This window comes from Python bivittatus, unplaced genomic scaffold (assembly GCF_059951505.1).
Source record: "Python bivittatus isolate LINGU-HERP-01145 unplaced genomic scaffold, Pbiv_v1 ctg000960_np1212, whole genome shotgun sequence".
NCBI lineage: Eukaryota > Metazoa > Chordata > Lepidosauria > Squamata > Pythonidae > Python > Python bivittatus.
This window is the reverse complement of record NW_028277124.1, coordinates 17790835-17813982: the sequence shown is the minus strand read 5'-3', so window position 1 is coordinate 17813982 and position 23148 is coordinate 17790835. Positions and strand designations below refer to the sequence as shown.

Below are 23148 nucleotides of genomic sequence, written 5' to 3'. Positions count from 1 at the left end.
CTCAAGAGGCTTCTACAGCCAATTCAGGTTCCCAGATAAATATACTGGCATGATCCATGCACTTCTAATGCATCATTTAAATACACATCTAAGAAAAATAACAAATGAAATTATTGCAAAAGATGAGTGTGATGGACAAGCATGTATAAATCAGGCCTATCTTTAAGGCCAGGTTCTATATTAATATCTAGCAGAATCATTGTTATATTAAGTTATTCTGACTATCTTCTCATGTAGTCATAAACATCCTGAAAATGTGTGTGTGTGTACCCACATACTGAAATCACAAAACCCTCTGAGCTGGACAGATGTGTTACAATTGCCCATTTTCTACACTTGCTGGATGAGTTCCTTTCTGCCTACCCATGATCAAGTGTGGTCATCTTTAATAGACAATCAAAAAGAGGAATTGTTTGTTTATTTTAGAGATGTATAAGGCTGCCCAAATCCTCAAAGACTCTCAGTGATGTACAGTAAAATCAATCATACAGTACAATTAAACACCCAAACACCATAAGCAAGCAATCATTAATGACAATCAAACACACAGGACCCAATACTCACTCAAACCAAGGACTGGGGAAAGACCTCTTTTGAACATGGCCAGGGTGCAGGCAGACATACCTTTGGGGAGGGGAATGGTATTCAAGAGGGCAGATGCTTCAACAGAGAAGGCACACATTTCAGACTCATTAGGTGACACTGGTTAATGCTATGGAAACATTTAATGATCAATTAGCCCTGGTTCCATAATTGGACTGGAGCTAAGTACTCATGGTAAGTAGGTCCTGGATAGTAGGGATGGATAAAAGTGGTGGCTTTATTGTCAAAGGTGTAGGGCTTCTAAGTCCTAGTGGCCAAGGTACAAAGTCAATGGTAAGAACTCTGATTCACTAAGTTTTCTTGAAAACATATGTTGAGGAAGGCTGCTGAGGAGTTCTGCAGAAAACTGATAGCCATTCATTTCAAATATATCCACACCTATGTGTAACATATACAAGCCAGCTTGATTTGAGGAAATAAAACCTCTTAATAGTTTAGAACACTTAGTCTCAAGAGGTGGCAACATCTTGGAGACCTTGGCTGAATCTCTGAAGCTAAGCAGGGTCCATTATGATTACTACTTGAATGGTATTTCCAGGCTGAAAGGCTAGACTGGCAAGTGGAAAAAATGTCTTGGAAGGAGGCAGCTGCAAATCAATGCTGAAAAAAAAGTCAAGTGAATGCAATCACCAGCAGTCAATCTCAGTTGAAGGTATCTTTATCATTTACATTGTTTACAGGGTGTTTTTTGTTTTTTTTTTTGCTAGAGGGATACACATTATTAAGTGTTGTGCACTGGACATGATTTGGATTTGCGATGTGGAAACAATATATACAATGCAATGGAAAGGGTGCTTTGTTTTGTTTTATTTTTTGTTTTATTTTTTGTTTTTTGGTGCCTTTGGGTCAGTCTTGATTCCTGGCAGCTGCCTGGACAAGTCCCTGCAGTTTCCTTGGCAAGATTTTTAGAAGTGGTTTGCTTGCCTTTTCTTTCCAGGGCTGAGAGAGAGGGACTGGCCCAAGGCCACCCAGATGCCTTTGTGTCTAAGGCAGGACTGGAACTCACCCTCCCAGTTTCTAGCTTGGTGCCTTCACCACCACACCAAACTGCCTCTCAATGGCAGATATAAGAAGCTGGAAATACTGGTAGGGGAGAAACACCTGGAATGCTTCCATAGGTTCCTAAATTAAAACGTGCCTAAATTAAATCATACTGGTCTTCACTGTAAGAAAGAATGGGGTATATGTGTAATAAAGGCATATATTTGTCTTGTTACTCTGTTCGTTTCTATTGTTCTGTTTCCATTCATTTGTTCTGTTATTTATTCATTATGCTTGCACTTGTTTCATTATGCATTCATTTGAGTTCATTTGTTTGATAAAACTGTTTTTGTTTCTTGTCATGCACCAAAAGCCATTTTCTTTGGAAGCTGTTGGAGATGTGCAAAATTCACTATTTTGAGATTGAACTGCAACTGGGACACCACAAATCACTGCCTATTCCAGTAAATTACTGGATCGCCCCAGAAATGATCAGATTGGTGTATTCTGGGGGAGGGGAAAAAAGGACTGCTTTGGTGTTTCCTGGAACAGTAAATTTTGCACCTATCTTGACACCAGAATTCTCTCCTAGGCTGCCTTAGTCATTATTCTGATGGCATTCTATGGAAATGATTTATTCTTTCCTGACCACACCATAAGCATTTGAATTGAAGGAAACAGTAGCTATTAAGAGCAGTCTTCTAACTCAGTTCCTATAATCTCATCGCTAATAATAATAAATTTCAAAAAAAAAATAATCTAAAAATATGGAACTCCCCAAAGAGCTGACATTATTTTTAGTATAAATGAAGATGATATTGAATGGACTTCATTGGGATTCATTTTTTCTTTTCTTTTCTTTTCTTTTCTTTTTTTTCTTTTCTTCTTCTTTTTTTTTTTTTTTGCAAAATTAATTCACATCTCTTATGTGAACTCTATTATGAGGTGACCTCAAAAGAGCTTCTGCTAGCAGACAAAATGGTAATATATGGAAACCAAGGCCTGTTTGCGTGCACTCACTCTTTCTTTTCCTGTCTCTTCACCTCAATTATTTTCCCTTGAATTAGATAAATGTAAAATGGGGTGGTTTAGTAAGCAATATTGAAAGCCTTTGTGTCTTACCATACCAACGCATTCCGAAAACTTTTTCAAGGTAATGTGAAGGAAATATGAACAGAGAACTCTGAAACAACTCAAAATAATAAATAATAAAAATGAGGAAGTAGATGTTTAAAATGTTTAATGTTACTTATTGATTTTGTTGACAAAAACAAACAAAAAACAAAAAAACAATACAGTAGAAGTATACAGACTTTGTCATTTGCTAATATAATCTTAATACAATAGGATGATTAAAACTTCTACTGTATCATAGTTTTCACACCTGAGAAGGATTACCAAAAGTGGACAGATCACCAGTTCCATTTTGTTTTAAATAGATATGTGTGATTTAATACAAAAGGGAAAAAAAACGCATACCCATTAAACCAGAATGATATGATAAAGCAAACATTAAGTGTTTTCATATATTTCAGAAGAAGAGTCAAGAACTATGCTTTGACTCCTCACTGGAATCAGTAGGAAGAAAATACTTCTCTTCAATAAAATTGAAGCATTTAACACTGAATTTTGTGTATTAGGAAAGGCATACTGTGAAGTCAAGTGATTGTTTAAGTGTACAATGTATAAATGAATGCAACATAATCTTTTCATATAAATGTAACAGATATAAAGCATCTATTTGAATAGGGAAATTTACAGTTTACGGCTTATGGGTCAGCAGAAAGTTTAAATAAAGCAATTCCCCTGCTTCTTTTATGTTGACGCTGATTTTTTTTTCCTCACTAGAGAAAGAGACGTTTAGCAAACATAATCCCTGCTCTGTCAGAATAATAACTTGTTAAAATGGCGATGTGCTGTCCAAGCTGGCTATCAAAATGCATTGTCATTAGTTGGGGGTGGAAATTTTCGAAGGGACTGACCGGCTGATATTACAAGCCAGTGTCCTGTCTTCTCTCCCTTCCTCTTAGGATATAGGGACCTCCCCATGATCCTATCAGTGATGGACCAAATCTGAGTTGGTCACATGAACACTTCAGCAAAAGGAAAGGGGAAAGAAATCAGCTGTATGGTTCTATATTGGCTTAAGGGAGAAATACTGGCTGTTTTCCAAAACGCTGAAGGCTTGGCATGGGAATGCTCCAGTCCTGACCTGGGAATGTGATAAGACTACTGTGGGGTGATCACAGGACAATACTGAGGCATTTGGGTGCTGATGGAAAGGCAAATGAGAAAAGGGCAGGAGAAAACAGCTTCTCTCCATCACATGGCAAAACACTAGCCCGGATCTCATGAGGGAGACAACAGAATGGAGTTGGTAGGAGTTCTCCCAGGGCTTCTGTACCAACTTTCTTGAGCATTAGGAAACCTTGTGGAAGGAAAAAAGGATCATGAAAATCAAGCTGTGGCAACCCTTTGATGTGGGAGAAGAAAAAGGAAGGTCCTTCTGTCCAATTTGGGGGACTCTTTTTTTCCCTCTTATCTGCATGGCTTAGCCCAACCCATATATCCGTCCGTCCTCCCTCCCTCCCTTCCTTGGAGTCAGCTTTCATTCTGCATCTTTTATCTGGTTCCAAGCCCTTTTCTTTAATGTATTCAGCTTGACTGTTTAACACCTTGGCTATAAATGCATGTGTGTGTGTGAGCATGCACACACATACAATTATAACCAATTAAGTTTAAGAGGGACTAGAAACCTAAAAGCTTGTCCATATCGTACAGACACCCTCTTAATTCAACAGAAAGGTATTTTCAATGAGGAAAGACTTTTTTTTTCAACCCCAATAATCTTAACATTATAAATAAGCCAAGACTTAATAATAACATGTTTTAAAATACATATATTATGGCAGACCACTTTGTAATATTTCAGTTTCCTGGCTGGACAATGTATGTTTTAACTGCCAAAAAGTCCTCTCATTTTCTCTTTTCATGCAATAATTCGGCAAACTGAGAGGCCCAATCCATACTTCTCCAACCATAATTATAAATGCTGGGTTGTCTTCTGATTTCACAGAATCAGTTCTGAGGTATAGATAACCTTGTTCTTTGTTGACCTAGCAAATGCTTAGAGCTTTCTTTTAAAATAATAATAATAATAATAATAATAATAATAATAATAATAATAATAATATAATCATCATCATCATCATCTTTTGCTTATGTAGCATACTTAATTTCTTACTCCAAGCATTTTGATATTACCACCATCCTCCAATCCTTCCAATAAATTAAGAGACATTTATTTTACTAATTAAATCTCTAATGAAATCCACTCTCTGGGCTCCAGTCTTCTCAGGCAGATCGAAGGGGGAGATCAAGCTTGTTCTCCAATTTATGGTCCTATACAGGATGGAATGTGATTCTGTGTGGTGATCCTGTCCATCCACAGCTGACCCTTTTCTTGGACAAAACCTTTCTCACATCCCTTCATTTCTCTTAAATCAGATCCTTACTGTTCCGAAAAATGCCACCATCACAATAGTCAATGGTTAATAACTCATATGCACGTATTTTTTTTCCTTAAAAAAAAATATGATTCAGAAGTCTTTCTGAAAAATAAGAAGCTCTTGCTTTAAATGTGTTCTCAGTTTTGCAGTGACCCCGCCTCTTGGGAATCGATTTCATAAATGACACTGTTGATCAGAGGTCACGTCTTTTTATGATCCAACATAGGCTAAGAGTTGGAAATTCGATCATGAATATTTCACTTACGAGCACATACATTCATTTTACACGATTCCTCAATGTGGCCAGGGGACTGCGTGGTCTGCACTGTTTCCACCTATAAAAAATACAAAAATATATGTCTTCTTACCGGGATGTGAGCAGGGTTTGGCTAACCTATACCTACCACAAAATTTTACTCTTTCTTTAGGAGAGAGTCACTTCTCCGCACCCTTAATTCCAATAACACTCCATTAGCTTTGATTGTAAACAGTCATCATATTGCAGTTCAAGAATGGCAACTTAAAACAAAACATGTTTATTTAATTAGAAATGTACTGCATTTCATCTCCTTTTCTTGGGATGCTTTGAATGGGCTGTATGTGTGTTTTTGTATTTTATTTAGTCCTTAAAAATGTAGATTTATTGTCCTGAAAGGAAAAAAAGAAGTTGCACTTGATTACTAGTTTATCAGGTGTGTAAGCAAGTGAAATTTAACATGGGAATAAAGAGGCCATATGAAATGCATTGCTAGAGTGAATGCACTGTTAAGCATAAATAGTTGTTTTTTCTGCTGCTAAAAATTTAACTGCTCTGCCTCTTCCTTGTAACATCCAGAAAATCAAAGAAATGGTGTAGCAGTAAACTTGTTATACAACTTTTCTTCACATGAACCTTGACAGCAGTTGTCCATGGAATGGACCGCAGATAGAAAAAAACACCATCAAGATGTTAGTAGGAGAGATAGAGAACAGACAGTATCGGAATTTTGCCTGCAGGGCTAAATATCTATATTCCTTCAAGTCTGGTACTGCACTGAAACTTTCTATGAAGTTTTGTCTCAACTGGGGTACATTTCATAAAGCAGAATATCTTGCAAATGACCAGAATTTGCACATTTATCTAAGATGTTCTTCAAAATTCCTCAATTCTATCTTCTTTTTGAAAACCTGCTGTTGCTCTGCATTTTCGTGGGTTAGCTAGAGTTTTAAGGGGCAGAAAAGCAAACCAGCAAAAAAAAAAAAAAAAAAGGGAACTAAAAAAAAAGAAAAGAATTATAGACCCAGTTTGGCAAAATGGTTAAAGGCACCAGGCTAGGAACAAGGAGGCTATGAGTTCTAGTCCTGCTTTAGGCATGAATTCCAGCTGGGTGACTTTGGGCCAGCCAGAAGGAGTCTGGAAGCAGCTTTTCTGACTAACAACGTTATTAAAAGGTATAAGGTGTTGCAAGTTCATTTGGGTCCGTCACTGTCTCTGTCTCTCAGCTCTAGGAAGAAGACAATCACACCCCAAAGAAAACTGCATGGACTTGTCCAGGTAATCATCGGGTGTCAAAACTGACTCAAAGGCACCTAATAAATAAATAAATAAATAAATAAAGCAACAAGTGAATGAACCTTTCCCATCCACTTACACATCTGGTGAAGCCACATTGCCAGCTAATAACCAACCATTTTTTTTCCTTACTTAATTCCTAAGATTTATAACTTGTCTTTCCTCCTGGAACTCCAGTACCCGCTCCTCTTTTTATTTTATTTTATTTTATCTTTTGCTTTTTCTCTACAATAACTACCATGAAGGTAGGTTGAACTGAGAGTAAATGGTTTCCATGGGTAAGACTGGACTCGAATCTCATTTCCCTGCTCCTGATTTATTGCGTGAGTCACTTGGCTTCCTGTTCCAAACTAAGCCATAATTTATTACTCATTCCAGTAACATATCAAGCAAAACTAACTTATGCTTTGGCACAACTCAAACACTGCACTAAATCGGCGTTTGAACTGTGCCAAGCATAACTTAGTTTTTGCTTGATATTTAGCATGTTTGCATGACGCCAGTCCATGGGCTATGTTACGTTTTTTGTTTATGTATTCATTTATCAGATATGCTATCTTTCTTTCTGATTCTCAGGATTACTTAAAGCAATTACAAGTACCAATTGCAAAACTAAAAAGAAAAAAAAAGTACAATTAATTTTTTTAAAATTTTAATTAAGATTTATTTTTTTTTAAGTAAGAAAAAATGGGAGCACACCTCATTGGGAAGCACATTCTGTACCCCAGGCCAACATGGCAAAAGGCATTTTCCTTCATACCAGATAAATGAGCTTCTGGAAGATGGATGGATGGATGGATGGATGGATGGATGGATGGACGAACGATATGCTACCAAGTCAGTGTCAACTCTTAACAAACACATAGATTTTCTCCAAGGTCAAGAGTGGTGGACTTCAAAAGAGCTTCTCCTGCTGATCTAAAGTTCATAGTGGGAGAGGCAGCCCTCAAACAGTTAGGACTATAAGCTATTTAGGGCGATAAAGCCAACACAAAACCTTAAGCCGTACCAGTAGGCAATTGCTATCCTATATATCTTTTAGTACCAGGAATCATATGATCTCCATACCATACATAGGTCAGCAGTCTAACTGCCATGTTTTCCACCAACTGTAATTCCTGGAAAAATTTCAGTGTTAGTCTAATGAAAAAGCATGTTACAATAGACAAGATAGAATGAGATCAGATGGTGAATAACTACTGCTAAGCCTGACCAGCTAACGGAGTCACAGCTGGAGCAATAGTGATAAATGTGCAAACACACTCCATGCTACAACTGTCACTTGTAAATATAAGTGCAAAGGTGTTGTTTCTGGGGGAATGTAACCCCAGTCCAACCAGGTTCCAACTCCAGCTTTCTCCTTACAAAAACCAAATCTATCTTATCTGGATTTGATTTTAGCTTTTTCTCCCTTCTCATGATTATGGTAGGGAGCAATAGAACTGGGTGCCATCAGCATGCTGGTAGCATCTCTTCTAGAGTTCCAAATGCCCTTCTCCTCATTTACATAGTGGTTAAACTTCATTGGAGACAACACAGAACTTTGTGGGATTCTACAAGTCAATGACCTACATGTTGGACTGCAAACTTCCAGTCCCACCTTCCAGGTGCATCCCAACAAGAATCACTGCAAAGTACTGTAATGTCCCCAAGACCAAAGAGCACCAGATGACCTAGAAAGATACCATGGTAAATGGCATCCTGAAAGTCTTTGAGAGGTGCAAGAAAACTAGCAGGGTAGCACTACCTCCACCTAGTTTCTGGCATAAATCATCCACCAAGGCAACCATACCATTCTCTGTACTATATCCAAGATGAACCTTTGATTGAAATTAGTCTAGCTAATAAGCTCCATCCATATTCAACTGGAGCTGAGAGCCTACCGTCTTCTCTGTTGTCTCACTCAGAAATGGAAGATTAGAGACTGGCCAAAAATTACATCAATGATGGCTGTTTTTAATAAAAATCAAATAATATCCTCACTGAATGGGAACATGTCCTTCCAATAACCGTGAAGCAAGTCCCAATCTGGCCCACATCTCTCCAAATATCCTGTACCCATCTTTGAGATAAATAGGCTAAGAAGAATCCATATGAACAAGATGAACAGTTTCTTAGATTCCAGCTCCTATGACCTGCCCCGACAGAGAAGTCCAAGGCAAGGCAAATCCAATTTTCCATGTCTGCAAAGAATGATGAAGATCGCTCACAGCAGGCTTCCAACTGTTCTGATGGAGAAGATACTATAATTAAGAAAAGCATATTCCAAACAGGCACTCTGGAAAGAGTAAGTAAGTTGACTTCACTACATCCACTGCTTGGTGCAGAATTGCACAATGCCCTTACAAAAGGCCCAATTCTCTATCACACCAATTCCTCCTGATGGTTTTTCAAGCTCCACCTCATCTATCTACCGATCTGTATCACTTTCTGCCCCCTGATGAATCAAGGTGCCATTTCAGCAACATTGGAAGAAAAGGGGTGCTTAGGAATGATAATGACAACCACCCAGACAGTTCCACAGATTGGCCAGAGATTCAAAAGTATGGCCAACAAAAGGGACAGAAAATTCCCCAAGTATATTCAGAAAACAATCCAGATCCATCAAGTCCCTAAGTCAGAACATAACAATGCTGGAGAGGTAAAAATGGGGTAAGAGGTATCAAAGCTCTTCACCGTTCAAGAGACCCAGTATTGGCTGTAGCTCTAATGTACAGAGCTGCCTAACGTGTGAAATAATCTTGTGGCACTTGGTCTCAATGACAAGAAGAAACATTCCACTTCAACTTCAGTAATAAAGTATTTATGACACATCAGAATAAAAACAACATAGAGGGGTAGGCATTGCTATGAATCATGGAGCATTTTAATGGCTATAGATGCTACAAGAATTTTGAACAGATCAGACATTTACTTAAAGCCCTCAAAACTAATATAGGACCCAAAGTTCTAGCTGTTCCACTACTCTCATTTTGCACAGAGTTTCAGCAAAGGAGAGGAATCTTTCTTTGCACAGCACTCTACTTCTCAAGATAAAGGGGCCTAATGTAGAGCCTCTGGTGACCCCCCCCCCAAAAAATAAGTTCTTAACAGCTCTAGGCAGACTGATGTGAAGTGAGCAATTAACTTTATAAAGGATTTGTTCCAGAGATACAGAAAAGACACCATAGATATTGGGTTTGTTTGGTCCTGGATGGAGATAATCAGGGAATCCTAGGGTTGTAAGCTAGACTGGGAAGTCAAAAAGACATCCCAGAAGAAATTAGTGGAAAACTGCTTCAGTAAAGTTACCAAGAAAATCCAGTTACGTGGATATGATCCAAGTTTGACTAAGAATAGATGCTACTATCTAGTTAATGTTCAACCTCAATTTCAGCTTCCCCTCCACCCTCATCCTTCCTACATGTCAGCTTTCAGCTTGTCCCATCTTCCCCTTCTAAGCTGTCTCCCCAAGGTACAGCCCACAAGGTGACAGGCCCCATTTTCATGAATTAACCTTATTAAAACAGCATGGTGGGGTCTGATTGCTTGCCGTCATTCTTTTGTTTCATCATTTGGGAGTTATAAGTAGGGACTCAACCCCTCCACCCAGCCATTTTGGTGAGGCTCTTCCCCATTCTAGTTCTATCACTTTTGCACTTCACCCTCCCAAGTTTATTTTCCCATCCTTAAATAACAAGACTTAAAATATCAAACAACTGTTTACCCAATTTAAAAATATTAATATTTCAGGCAGCTTCCCCCCAAGCCTTAGACAACAGTTGAGTTCCATTACAGAATTTCCAAATGTATATTTTACTGTTTGGAATCCTTGTTTTGAACAAGTTGTTTCAATTCCAATTCCTCTACAATCATATCCTTAGTCTTTAAAATATCTGCATAGTTTATAAGTATCCAAAGAGGGGGAAAAATCGCATGCAGGACCTAACACTAAGGTAGGGTGTTATACCCATTAATCTGTTAAGCCTCACACCTTTGGCTACCACTGAAGCTAGATGAAGATGAATAATTCTCTGTTAAGATATCTCTCCCACATTGCTGCTATTCTCAAAGAAGTACTATGAAATCACAGTAAGTAGTAGATAAATATGCCTTAAGGAGGATATTCTCTCATGGATAGCTTCCATAACATTTGCAAAATGTTCTTAATAAATGTCCAATAAGAAAAGTCTGTCCTACAAACTCAACATAATATTCTCAGAGGAAAGCCATATAGAACATGGCTGGAAATAGATGTCTGGTTGTAAGACAACATCATTCCAAAATCCCAAGTATATTTATTCATCACTGCAGGTCAGGTAGCATATAACTGACATAAACTTGCTGGAGATTCTGGGATTTGAAGTCTCAACACATATGGTCAGTAGTAGGTATGAGAAGGCTATCATACAGCAAATAATTTTTGCATGAGATAGAGAGGGGATTTATGTACTCATCCAATGCTCCCCTCGGTATATGAAATTAATCACATAGATTGTTGGATTCAGTATTCTTATTTCACAGTAGTGCTGCCAAAGTCCAAGGCTGTTATTCTAGAAGGAACAGTTCTGTCCACCGTGACATTTAAGTATTCAGCATTTTAGATGACTGACAAAAATGAAAAAGCTCTGTTGGATTCAAAGCAAGCTTCCACCGGTCCAACAAGAATAATTATTCCCAGAATAATTATTAGTCTCTCCAGGCCTGAGGAGAGAATGAGCCAAGCACTTTTAAGTCTTGTAGAGTCAGCTGACTGCATGGGGAAAAGGTGGGAGAAACTGGATATGTGTAGTATTAATCCTCATGAACTGATCCATTATAGCATTTGAAAAACATTTTGTGTCTCTACTAGGGAGTAAAGTTATAGGATTCTTCCAGAACAAGCTGCTGATCATTGATATGTCTGCAGATCTGAGATTTCTAATTATAATGTTCTCAAGCTCAATGAGATTTTCTCTAAAAAGGAAGAAGTAAGATGTTATGGTGGTCCCTATCATAGATGGTGCTTGTGGGAGACCAATACCCTATCAGGCACATTCAGAGGCTACTTCTCCAAGTAAAAATAAACTCAGAATGCTCCAAAATTGAAGACCCTGGTGTTCCTTAGGAGGACTATAATTCAACCCTGAGGCCCTTCCTCGTTTCTGGACTTCAGAAGCAATTATGTCAATAATATGCATGGACTGAAGCTGAGGTCTAGCAACAGAAAATCTGAAAGGTCAGGGTCAGAACATCCAGAGACACAATACTGTCACAGGAAGGGATTGGGGACATCCCAAGCCTTTTTTTAAAAAAAAAATGCTGAAGTCAGGCAGCTTTAATTTGGCCCCTTTTCTGCCAAATTTCAGCAGCATAAGAATCAATAAAACCATCAACAAAGCCAATCAGGCATAATAAGAATTAACAAAGGCCATAAGACTCAATGAAGCCTATCAGCAATGAAACAACCACTCCATGGGTGTTTCCCATCATCCTTGAAGAAGCAGGTCTTGATCTTCAGCTTTTACCACCATTCCAGAATAATGGACATAATGAGTAGCTAGGCACTGCCATCAGCACTTGGGCAGCCAATTCTGGGATAAATAGATCTTACATCCTCCAAGGCACTTCATATGTTCAGCAATTTGGAGTAGATCTGTTTGCCTACTTGTGATTCTACACATCCATTTTACTCCATCACAGGCAATAAACTTGAGCAACGTGTGTATTTTTTAAATATTCTCCAGAGGGCTTGGATTCCATAAAATAAATGGATTAGACTCTTCCATAAGAGGGTTGCTTGCCGTCGTAGAACAGATGCATTTTATTACAGCCATTTTCCTCAATTAGGAAATCATCAAAGTATAGTTCAACATGAGATAAAAATAAAAGCAGGGCTTTTAAAAAGTTTGTTCAAAATCCAGTACCCAAATGTTGAACTAGTTGTCAGATGAAGAAAAAGAAACAAACAAAACAATGAAAAGGAAAGAAATCAAAAGCTCTTTCTAGATCTAACATGGATGATTTGTAAAGAACTTCAAGTTGTTTAACACAGAGATATATTATATGCAAATCTGCTTCTCTTAGGAATGGTTAAGGCATTGAACTAGGATGGGAAAAGCCTGAATTCAAGTGTTCAAGTCCAGCATCGACTATGAATGTTGACTGGCTAACTTTGGGCCAATCAGGAGGTCAGCACAGCTAACCTCACAGGAGCTTTCGGGGGAGATCAGATATCAATGTGAATCATTTCACACTTTCAGCTCTATCCAAACCCTTCTTCAAATTGTCAGCATAGAAACAGAATGCACATTATGGCAGAGACAAAGACAGAGAGTCCCCTTGCTTAACCTGCTGATAGAGCACAAGAAAGAAATCTGGCTCCTTTCTAAGGAGCTGGTTTGTCAGGACTGAGTTGGGAAAGATGGCAATCCGGATGCCTCCCCACCACCCAGCATACCCGCACAAGACACCCATAACCTTGGGTCTTCAATTTAAGGAATTCCTCATCAGCCTGCAGATCAGCCTGTGCCTCTTTCCTTTGATGCTGGGTTAGTTAGAAGCAGATGTGAAGAGAAATGGGGTTTTCAAGCTCCCCTTTTTTTCATTAAAGCACAGGCAGAGGAGATCGTATCTCCCTTCCTTCACTAAAGCCCATGACCCATACATACCCTTTGACTCCATTGGTGGGACAAGGGCCTCCACCCAGAGATCCAGAAAAAGCCACCACAGCATCACATGTATCATGACATCATTGGGCAAATGATGTGAACTGAGTCAAATGAGATTATTTGCATCTTTTTGTTATGGAGTGCCACCCATGAAGACTTGTCTACCTTGTCCCCCTTGTCCACTAAGGATGCCCTGGAGCCCACAACCTCTAGTACAAACAAATCTTGTCTTCCTTCCCCTCCCCCCCCCCCCCCCCTCAGCATCCTTGATCATCTTGAACATCCTAAAATACCATGTTTGCCATGTTCGGATAGACTTTTTCTGCTCAGAAGCAACTGAACCAGCTCTTAATTATTATATGAATGAAATGATTATTCCATGTTTTGCATAAATATTAGAGCTTTCTTTGGATATTTAGAACTTAAGCCAAATGTGCAGATGTTCCTATAGCTCTTCCTTTCCTGCATTATTGCTCCATTCATAAGTACATATCCACTTTTAAAAGAATTATTATTTACTTTCCAGAATATTATGACTGTATTTGGCACAAGCTATGAGCTTAGACAGTGGATATACATTTCCTCATCTCAGATACTATCCACATCTCCATGAGGAAGAGTTGCTCTTTGTGACATACACAGAGTCATCTATTCCTGCCCTACCTCTCCTGGATATCGAAAAGTTTGGGGGTATTTTAAAACAGAAAGCTGAGAAAGGTAGAGGACTAACGTTGTCCTCCTTAGCTTTTAACTAAAATCCAGAATCTCCAGGAATCTGGGGAAAGTCCAGATAATTTGAAGCTTAAACTTTTATTTGTTTACGAATAGGTTAAAACATTGACTGTAGATAGGGTTTTGTGCTAGACTGTGGATTTGATTTTCTGTGTAGTGCTAATTTTCAGTATTTCTCCATGCAAATTATGAATATAGGTTTTATGTCCTTGAAACACACCTCAGGCATGTGCAAGGTTATTAATTGTTTTCAGATTTATGTATGTATGTGTATATGTATGTATGTATTTATTTATTTTATTGTTATCTGTGATAATTTGAATCCTGCTCAAAACACCTTTGTAGCAGACCAATACATTTTGTGGTCTATCTGGAGCACTGCATTTTCTTTTTTACAATTTATATTTACCTATGTTGATATTTGCCATTATGTGCATTTAATGTTTAAAGTTAAAAGGGGAATATATATAAAGTTTAATAAAGTTTATGCCTTGCGAGATGGGTCTGTCTTCCAATGCATGGTTAAAACGTGTAGCCACAAACCATTAATCTGTATAGAAAGATATGTAGGCTACATTACAGACATTTGTTTATTTCTTTTTTACATTTTGGTTACCAGAATGGCAGCAAAGAGTGCAAGAGACCGCTCACACACACATACACACCAGGGTAGGGGGCAGAATCCAGGGTAAGCTAGCCTTAGCCTTATACAAAAATGAATGTTTGCTGGCTTCACCTAGTAGGCAGGTGAAGATTAATAGGACAACATATTCCACTTGGTTAATGCTAACATTTGTGGGTTGTTGTCTTTTTTCCTCGTGGCTCCATGTATTTGGCCATTTGTTAACATAACAATTCAAACTGCAATGTGAATTGAAAATCTCAGTAACCAGGTTAAGCTTCTGTAAGCATAGCCTTCACGAGACATGCCTGTAAAGGGAATCTTAAGTTCTGATCCAGTGGAATTTTTAAACCTGGCTGATTGACAGCAATCATTTGAATGGAATTTGGCTGTCTGCCCTCAAGTGCAGAGAGAGGAACTACAGCCACAACGTGGGTAAACCAACAATCAAGGTTTCCATGCAAATGCTTTGATTTAACAAGATTTAACAAGCATCCGTGTAGGAATGGTAATGGTGGATTGTTAAATCCATGTTGCAGCTACGTTAAACTGCAAATTAATTTGCCGTTCAGTGTGACTGAAGCCTCCTTGTGTAACTAAAGACTAGAACCTGAGCAAAGGCTGTTGGAGTAATAGTCCAAATTATAACTGTTGAATTACACAATTCATACAAAAGCTATTTTCCTTTTCAGTAACTGAAAAAGCACTACAACAAGCAAAAATATTTACAGTCAGCAAAAACGAAAATCCAGGAAGAGAATCAATATTGGAAAGAACAATAGATCTCTAAATTCCGGGCACTCAACACTGGAACAGATTTAAAGAAGAAACTCCTAAGGGGAAACTGTTCAGTATGCTGTCAACTCAAGTCTTGTAAAGTAAATGAAAATGACTACACCAAAGACAGAATTTCAGCCATTACTTAGCTTGCCAAATCTGGCTTTCTTCTGAACAAGGAAGAGCACAATCTATAATATAAAAAGAATGCATCTAAGGATTGAACGTTTGTACCACATTTACACCAGAGATTGAGAAATACAAGCAGTTTTGCTTGTGTTGTTGGTACAGGCTCAGTGATTTTGCAAAAAAAAAGTGTGCGTGCATTATGATTACTGCCTCACAGAAGGGGAAGAATAAGGTCATTCTCTACTACCTTCCCCACTACCAGAAGTGTCCTGGGAACAACCTTTAATATACTGAGAACCTTCTTATGACTTTCTGCACATCAACCCTTTCATAGTTATTTCAAAGACTCTGTTTGTCTCTTTAGCGCACATCTTTGTACATTTTTCACAGCTTAACCAGCACAGGACATGGCTCATGTTGACATCCATATTTTCTTCACTGATTTTTTTTTAAATTCTGGTGCTTGCTTGCCTGCTTATTCTGGAAGGCATCTATCTTGAATACCACCTAGCTGGGTGGGTAGCGGGGCTCTGATGTTATTGATGTTCTCTTACCCTTCTAGATTACTAAATGCAAACAGTGGGCTGAACACCTTAAGGGCATTTTTTCAGCACTGTGAAACAGGATTGCTATGTGTTATTTGATGTGCTTTTCCACTACTTGAGATTCTGGCAGGAAGGGATCCATTTTTACTCTGCCAGATTTCTACCTAGAGAGAACGGTGATTTGAGGTCAGGAATCGACTGGGGGGTTGGGTGGAATCTTCATATATTATCTCTCCTTTTCCTGGGAATGATTAAGAGTTATCATGTTGCTTGCCTTATTCTTCAAAAACTATTGGCCCTCCCCATTCCCATCCAACCCAGCTCCCTATGATACCATAGGGAGTCTTCTGGAAGAAGGAAGAACATGCATGAACAAGGAAAGTTATATATGAGCAAATGGTGCCTTTAAAAAAGAATCTGTTGTGAATGACACTCAGGGGTCCTGCCAATTGTTAGCAGAGATATGCCAGTTCTAAAAGCCTCCGCAGGTAGGAGGTTGAAATCAATTAAGAATGTATGAACTCACACAACACAAGACGCAGAACCTCCTTCCTGCAAGGAAGGCAAGATGGAACAATGCCAGGTTATGTGCAGTTTCTAGCAAAGGCTGACTTCAGATGGGAATTAGAGCTAGTACAAAACAGGGTTGCACCTGTTTCCATGACAGTGTTGTAGAATACTGTGCTTTGGATTTTACTGGCCTCAATCTGCAAGACCAAGGAATTTGAACTGAATTATTCTGCTCAGGTCATAGGATACAGGCTGTACTGAATTCTACAGGACCTTCCCTTGTGACAGATATATGCTAACAATATATACTGTAGCAGTACAACTTAGATGGATTAAGCCAGCTCCAGGATATCCTATCCTATCCTATCTTTCTGAGCCCTTTCAGTCTGGGCCATGGATATGCTAGGCAGCTGGATTTGACAGTTTCCCACCCAAGTCATACATTCCAACGGATAAATAGATGACAGAAAGATAGATCATTAAGAAGAATCAGCTCTTGATGTATTTTCTCATACATCAAAGCAACATAACAACACTGAAGCTAAATGAGCAGCGTGTTTAGTGCAGGGCTCAGAAGACAATGATGCCAGGAAGGGGGAGACTCTGCTCTGCACTTCTACAGTTCATTATAAAGTGAAAGCAAATGTTCAGAGACAAGAGTTCAATTCCAGGGAGACATGCTATTTATATCTTACCCAGTGTTTGTCTAACTGAATAAAAGCATTATATAAAAGTGTATAACTATATGAAATAAATGCATGCAAGAAAAAGAAGACGACGACCTAGGAGAAAACCTATAAGGTGTAGAAAGTTTATTACAAGTCTGATTAGATCTGTAAGTTAAGTTATTGCACATTTCTATGGTTGTCAGGAAAGATCCTAGAACTTAGAACCCTGGGAACTTTCAAAGTAATGCAGAGACCAGGAACTGCCACAAAATCTACATGACAGCCAGTGGAGATGGCTCATCTCCTACCTGTTATTCTTAAAGGACATGAGAGGTCTACTGAGGCTGCAACTTCTGAGCTGCCTTCAAGGTACGGTGCAACAGTGGACTACTTTGAAAACATTTTCTGGATTTCATGGAATAGCAACTTTGCTGCTGTTGTCTAGAAAGCAGGATGCTAAGAAGCAAACCAAGCTACTTTTGTTGCACACTGCCGAGAAGTAGAAAATGTACAGTAACAGCAGTGTCCTTAAATGCCATTGTAAGCAGCATCCCCCACACTGTTCTCTTTAGCAGCAGTCTAGTAAGTTGCTTTCCATGTTAGGAATGGACTCATGTTTACTTTCTGCTCTGCAATGCAAAATGATTTATAGGAAGCCATGTCCTTAACCCCAGTGAAGGTGAAGCGAGAAAGCTGGTGCTACAGTATTGGGTCCAAGTGACCTCATATATGTGTATAACTGGATTGATGGAGGAGGAGGAGGAGGAGGAGGAGGAGGAAGAGGAAGAGGATTCCAAATCAATCTACAGTTGGATAGCATCTGCACTGGAACCTATGGACCATAATCTATCACACAGGTCCAGAGCAGGTTGGTAGACTACCAAGTCTAGGACTGTACCTAAGGAAGGGCTAGACCTTGTGTCTTCCCACTCCTAGCCAAGCACCTTAACCTGTACACCACATTAGCTGCCCCTTATACAAATATGCACACACACACACTGCACACATATGTATGCATAGGCACAAGTCCATGCAACAGTACTGTACCAATTGCCTTCATTATTTTATCAAAGAACCCTAAATGGGTATCTCATAACCAGCCCAGAATTACATCTGATATTGTAATTTGCTGCTCTGTAATGTCTTCAGTGCATGCACTCAAGGTCACAGGAGATTACCAGAGAAGCGATTTTTCTGAGAAGCACATGATTCATGGAAATAAATGATTTGTAAATTTAAAAATAGACTAGCAAGTAAAAGCAGCAACAAGGAGACAATAGCAAGGCATTCATTCCTGCCAGATATTATAAAACATTATCCATCTGTATTTGTGGTGGGCGGTGATGCATGCTTATCCCATTCCTTAGAGTATAGAAGATACTTTAAAAGTCATCAAAGACCCGGGCACCAATGGTCTTTGGCATATGACATGTCTGGAAAATTAAAGCCAGAGCAGTACTCATTTCCAGACCAACAGCCTTTCTGCTACCTACGGAAAATGCCAATTTGCTGATAAAGATCCTGATATGGCCACTTTGAAGGAATCTTGCTTAGTCCTCAAGAATTTTGTTCAAGTGGGCCAATGCAACTCCAGACTCAGGGCTCTGCCGGATTTGGGGCACCTCCTCCCTATAATAAACGCAGATGAATCCCACAATTTGAATTCTTCTTGCATTTGTCCTTTTCAGTCTTAAGTCAATTTCACCTCATGTTTACATCAAATAGTGATCGTTTAAAAGATAGTCTGTGTGAAAAGTAAATGAACGAAGGATTCTCTTCCTATATAGGACAAGGCAATCACAATTCATATTCATCATCAAGAAAACTGAACACAGACACACACAGAGTGCTCTTTGTGAGGGACAATGAAAATTCTTTTAAAGAACATATATTCCTCCAGCATAATTCTTTCTCCAGATGACTTACAAGGAAGTGCATTCTCACAATAAACTTAAAAACACTAATCGCATAATGATATGCAAAAAAATCCATCAATAAGATCAGCAATAATTGGTTAATTAAATTCCTTGATCATTCTATAAGCCCAGTCTATACATCATGTCTAAGTTGCCTACTGTCCACTTGTTTTGAAGAACATCTTCAAAATATAGGATACAGTCAACATGGCCAGTAGTCAAAGATTATGGGAGCTATAGATCAAATGTTGAGTGCAAAGACCAGATTCTACCCTTTTGTTTGCCTCCTACACTACCATTCAGTTGTCACCTATTTTCAAAGTTGGCCATCAACAATCCAGAATTTAATTATTTGGTCAAAGCAAGTTAAACTCTTGAATGCTCTTGTCATAAAAGTGACAAACCAATTGTGTATGATTATATGAAAAGCAATCATGTCCGTTGATGCAATAACAAAGAAACCTGGATGGTCCTTATATAATGTCATTAGGTGTTTTTTTTTTTAATGAGTTACATCCAACCTTAATGTGTGTGTGTATGTGTGTGTGTGTGTGTGTGTTTCCTTTGTGCGCATATGTGTGGGATTGGTGGAAATAGGTTGTTGGTTTTCATTTTGCTGATCAAAGAACAATGCAATGGTTCCTCACAAAGGAAAAAAAAAAGACTCAATATTTGAAGTTTCTTTGTCTTATAATTATTGTTTGATGTACTGCTTTAATTAAAGTGCTGAATTATCACATGGATTTTATATGTGGGAAAATAATTAGCCTTTTGTTCTCTACAAACACCTTATTTATGGAAGTGATTTTATGATCCTTAATAAAAAAAAGTTTCAGAAGAACTCTGATGCTAGAAAAAAGAAGAGAAAGAGAAGTGGTAAATATTTAGACTTGGGATACTTAGAATGACTTTTAAATGTATGTTTAAATTATCGTGCCAATGTCATGCTTCTTCGTTGTTCAGTACAAACTAGCGGTTCATCCCAATGGATTTGACTGGTTTTGGACTGGACGGGACTGGACACGTTCAAAGGGCAATGTATGGTGCCTAATGAGTGTATTTAACATATTGAAACCAGTCCAATCTCCTTCACAGTAGTTCCAGCAGCACAATCATATAAACTGTCAAAAGCTACCATATAGAGTTTCCTCCCACTTTCACCAGGATGAGCCTACTGGCAAGGCTTCATGACATCATTAACCTCTTCCTCTTTGACCAGGAGCAGACACAGTTTGGCCACTGTGCCATCATTCAGTGTTTGGAAAGTGTGCTCTGTATTTCCAAGTCTTGGTAATGTGTCTTGTAATTGAGGGGTTTCTTCTTTTTTACCCATTCTTTTTCTTGGAGGACTAGGTAGGCAAAAATGGGGCAACCCATTCTTTTCTCGTGTTCCTACAACATGCTAACTCACCACAGATGGTATTAAGAAAATAGTGACAAAAGGCCCCATTGATATGAACTGTGTTGTAGAAGTGAGAAAAATCTGAAAAAATGGGTGTGTGAATGGGGTTGGTAGGATTTCACGCTTAGAAAAACCATCTTTTGGTCTCAACTTGCCATCTTTTTTTTATTTTTTTTAATATTGTATTGTATTTTATTTTTTGTTTGATCGATTGATTGTTGTGACCCACCCAATACTGTTGAAGTTGGGCTGCATGCCAGTTTAATACATTATGGTTGGTCACACAGTCAGCCAGATGTTTAAACTGGATTTGGCATTTTTATCCACCTATTGAGTCCTTCCCAAGGACCTGGGATAAGCAGGTGTTATTGTTTGATGGTGTTAAAGGTATCATCATCATCATCATCGTTGTTATCATATTGTCATCATCTATTTAAATCATTTATTTAAACCTAACCCATCCTATTATATATAAAGAACATAGCTGTGTTCCTGTGTAGCCTGTGGTGATCCAGTTGTTAGTTGTGATGAATGAATGAATGAATGAATGAATGAATGAATGAATATATGCACGCACATATACATATGCGCACACGCACACACACACATATCCATCCATCCATCCATCCATCCATCCTTTAGGGTCTTCTATCTTACAGTTTTTAAGTGAGCTTTATCTTTGAGGCATTTACCACAAAGGCAAAGCAAGGCAGTGGTTCCTTGATGAGCACATACATGGGTTAAATAGATGTATTTGATTCACTCAATTTGTTTTAAGCCAACGAGTGAAAAAGAACCTTTGACAAAACTGTCATCTTTAAAACACAGTGATATTTCATCCCCTCTGCACTATTTAGATCGCCTGGAACTGAAATGCTTCCAGCAAGCACTGTGTCTAATTTTTCAAAACTGTCATTTCCTAGCAAATCTGCTTAGGCAAAATTCTTAGGCTGTTAGGAAACTGGGAGAGGAAAAACTATATTACAGAATACATTTCTTTTTTTCATTTGCAGGTCAGAGTACCATCCAAGCTTGCAAAATATCAGAAACATGGTATAATAAATTATAAAGTGACAATGACAGATTGGTTCAAGTCCATAAATCCAGTGCACCAATGATTAGTTTGCAAAGATATAATTTGGCTTAGATCTAGCTAGTTTTTCTCCTTCGCTGCACACAATAATCATATAATTAAACTGTTATTTTCAGGAGAAATCATAAAATTCAACAAGACTGCATCATATTGAAGAAAATACAAGAGGTGACCAATTGTTCTAGTTAACCCACATAATTTGATTTACTAATAAACTTCTGAGGTAGACAGTCCAGCTCTAAGCATGCTTGTGCAGACTAATTTTTCATTGATATATGCACAGGTCCCTTCCCTAAACAACTTATGAACTAAAATTCAACACAGGAGAAACATTAGAGAAAAATTAGGGATAGGGTAAGCAGGAAAACAATATGTAATATTTGCAACTGCTTATATGTAGGCTCAGCTGAGTATTCTCCAACCTGGAAGCCTTCCAACTATGAAAACTTCAGTTTCTAGAACTTCCTGAACAGCATGGCCATCTCTGAGAATTCCAAGAACTGAAATCCTCACTTAGGGAGGGCACCCACAATGGGAAGGATGCAGGGAAACACGGGAATTTTGTGAAGGAGGCTGTGTCCCAAATTTAGCAGAAAATAGGAGACTTGAAGTTTTTGCCAAGGGCTTTGAAGAAAAGAAAGCTGTCATCACACAGCTATTCTTGATAAACATATGAATCAGCAAAGGGACAAGGCTGAAGAACAAATGGGAGCAATGCCATGGAAGGCTTTAAAGAAGGGGCCAACATAGGCCAAAGTAAGTATCATGCATACTGGCATGTTTTATTCTCTAGACACCTCTACTGAAGAGCAAGCTAAAATAAGGAAGTCCAAAGAAAAAAGGAAGACCCAAGGATTGCACAGACCTTTCCCTTCCTCCTGGTTGTCCTGTCAACATCTCCTCCTATTTAAATTATGAGTCTTCCCAGTAGCACCCCCTTTTCACCACTCAATGCAAGAGAATGACACTGGAGAATGAAAACAGAAGCAGCATGGCTGAAACTTCTGAGAAGTCACCTCTCTTTCCTTCCTTCAGCATTGAAGAAGGTTTAGGATTCTTATAATGTATGACCTAGAAATGACCTCAGAGGCCTTCTAATCCAAACCATTTTCTCAGTGGAGGAATACATTCAACCATGCCTAACAAGTAGCCATTCAGTCCCCCAACTGAAAACCTCCAGTGATGGGCAGTCCAGCAGTATTCTATGTAGACCCTTTCATGGAGGCTGTTATGCCTAGTTAAGTTTCACTTTTAGGACTGCCAAGAAGCTTGGTGGGACTCCTGATGAAGATGACTGAGACAGAGTCTCATACGAGCTATTTCCTCCCTAGTGTTTTATAGTGTATCCTAGAGACCAGAAGATGGCATAAAGTACTAGGGAGGAAAGATCCATGGTCTTACAAGTTTAGACCAAAGCAGCAACAAGTGAATTCAATTGCCAGCATTGCTTTGAAGGCCTGTCATGTTGTTACATTGAGAA

At 38.6% G+C, this 23148-nt stretch overlaps 1 protein-coding gene across 7 annotated transcripts in view; it reads right to left on the bottom strand.

Annotated features, from left to right (window-relative positions):
• The window catches only part of PCDH7 (protocadherin 7), a 417613-nt gene that overhangs the window by 353655 nt on the left and 40810 nt on the right, over positions 1 to 23148 (bottom strand). The window contains exon 2 of one of the 7 annotated variants that reach the window (XM_088131405.1): positions 226 to 5428. The exons of 4 other annotated variants lie outside the window; for them this stretch is intronic. In XM_088131405.1, the coding sequence (XP_087987531.1) occupies positions 5351 to 5428 (78 nt within the window). In that variant the 3' untranslated portion in view covers positions 226 to 5350. 2 more of the 7 variants (XM_088131409.1, XM_088131406.1) reach the window with 2 other exon arrangements.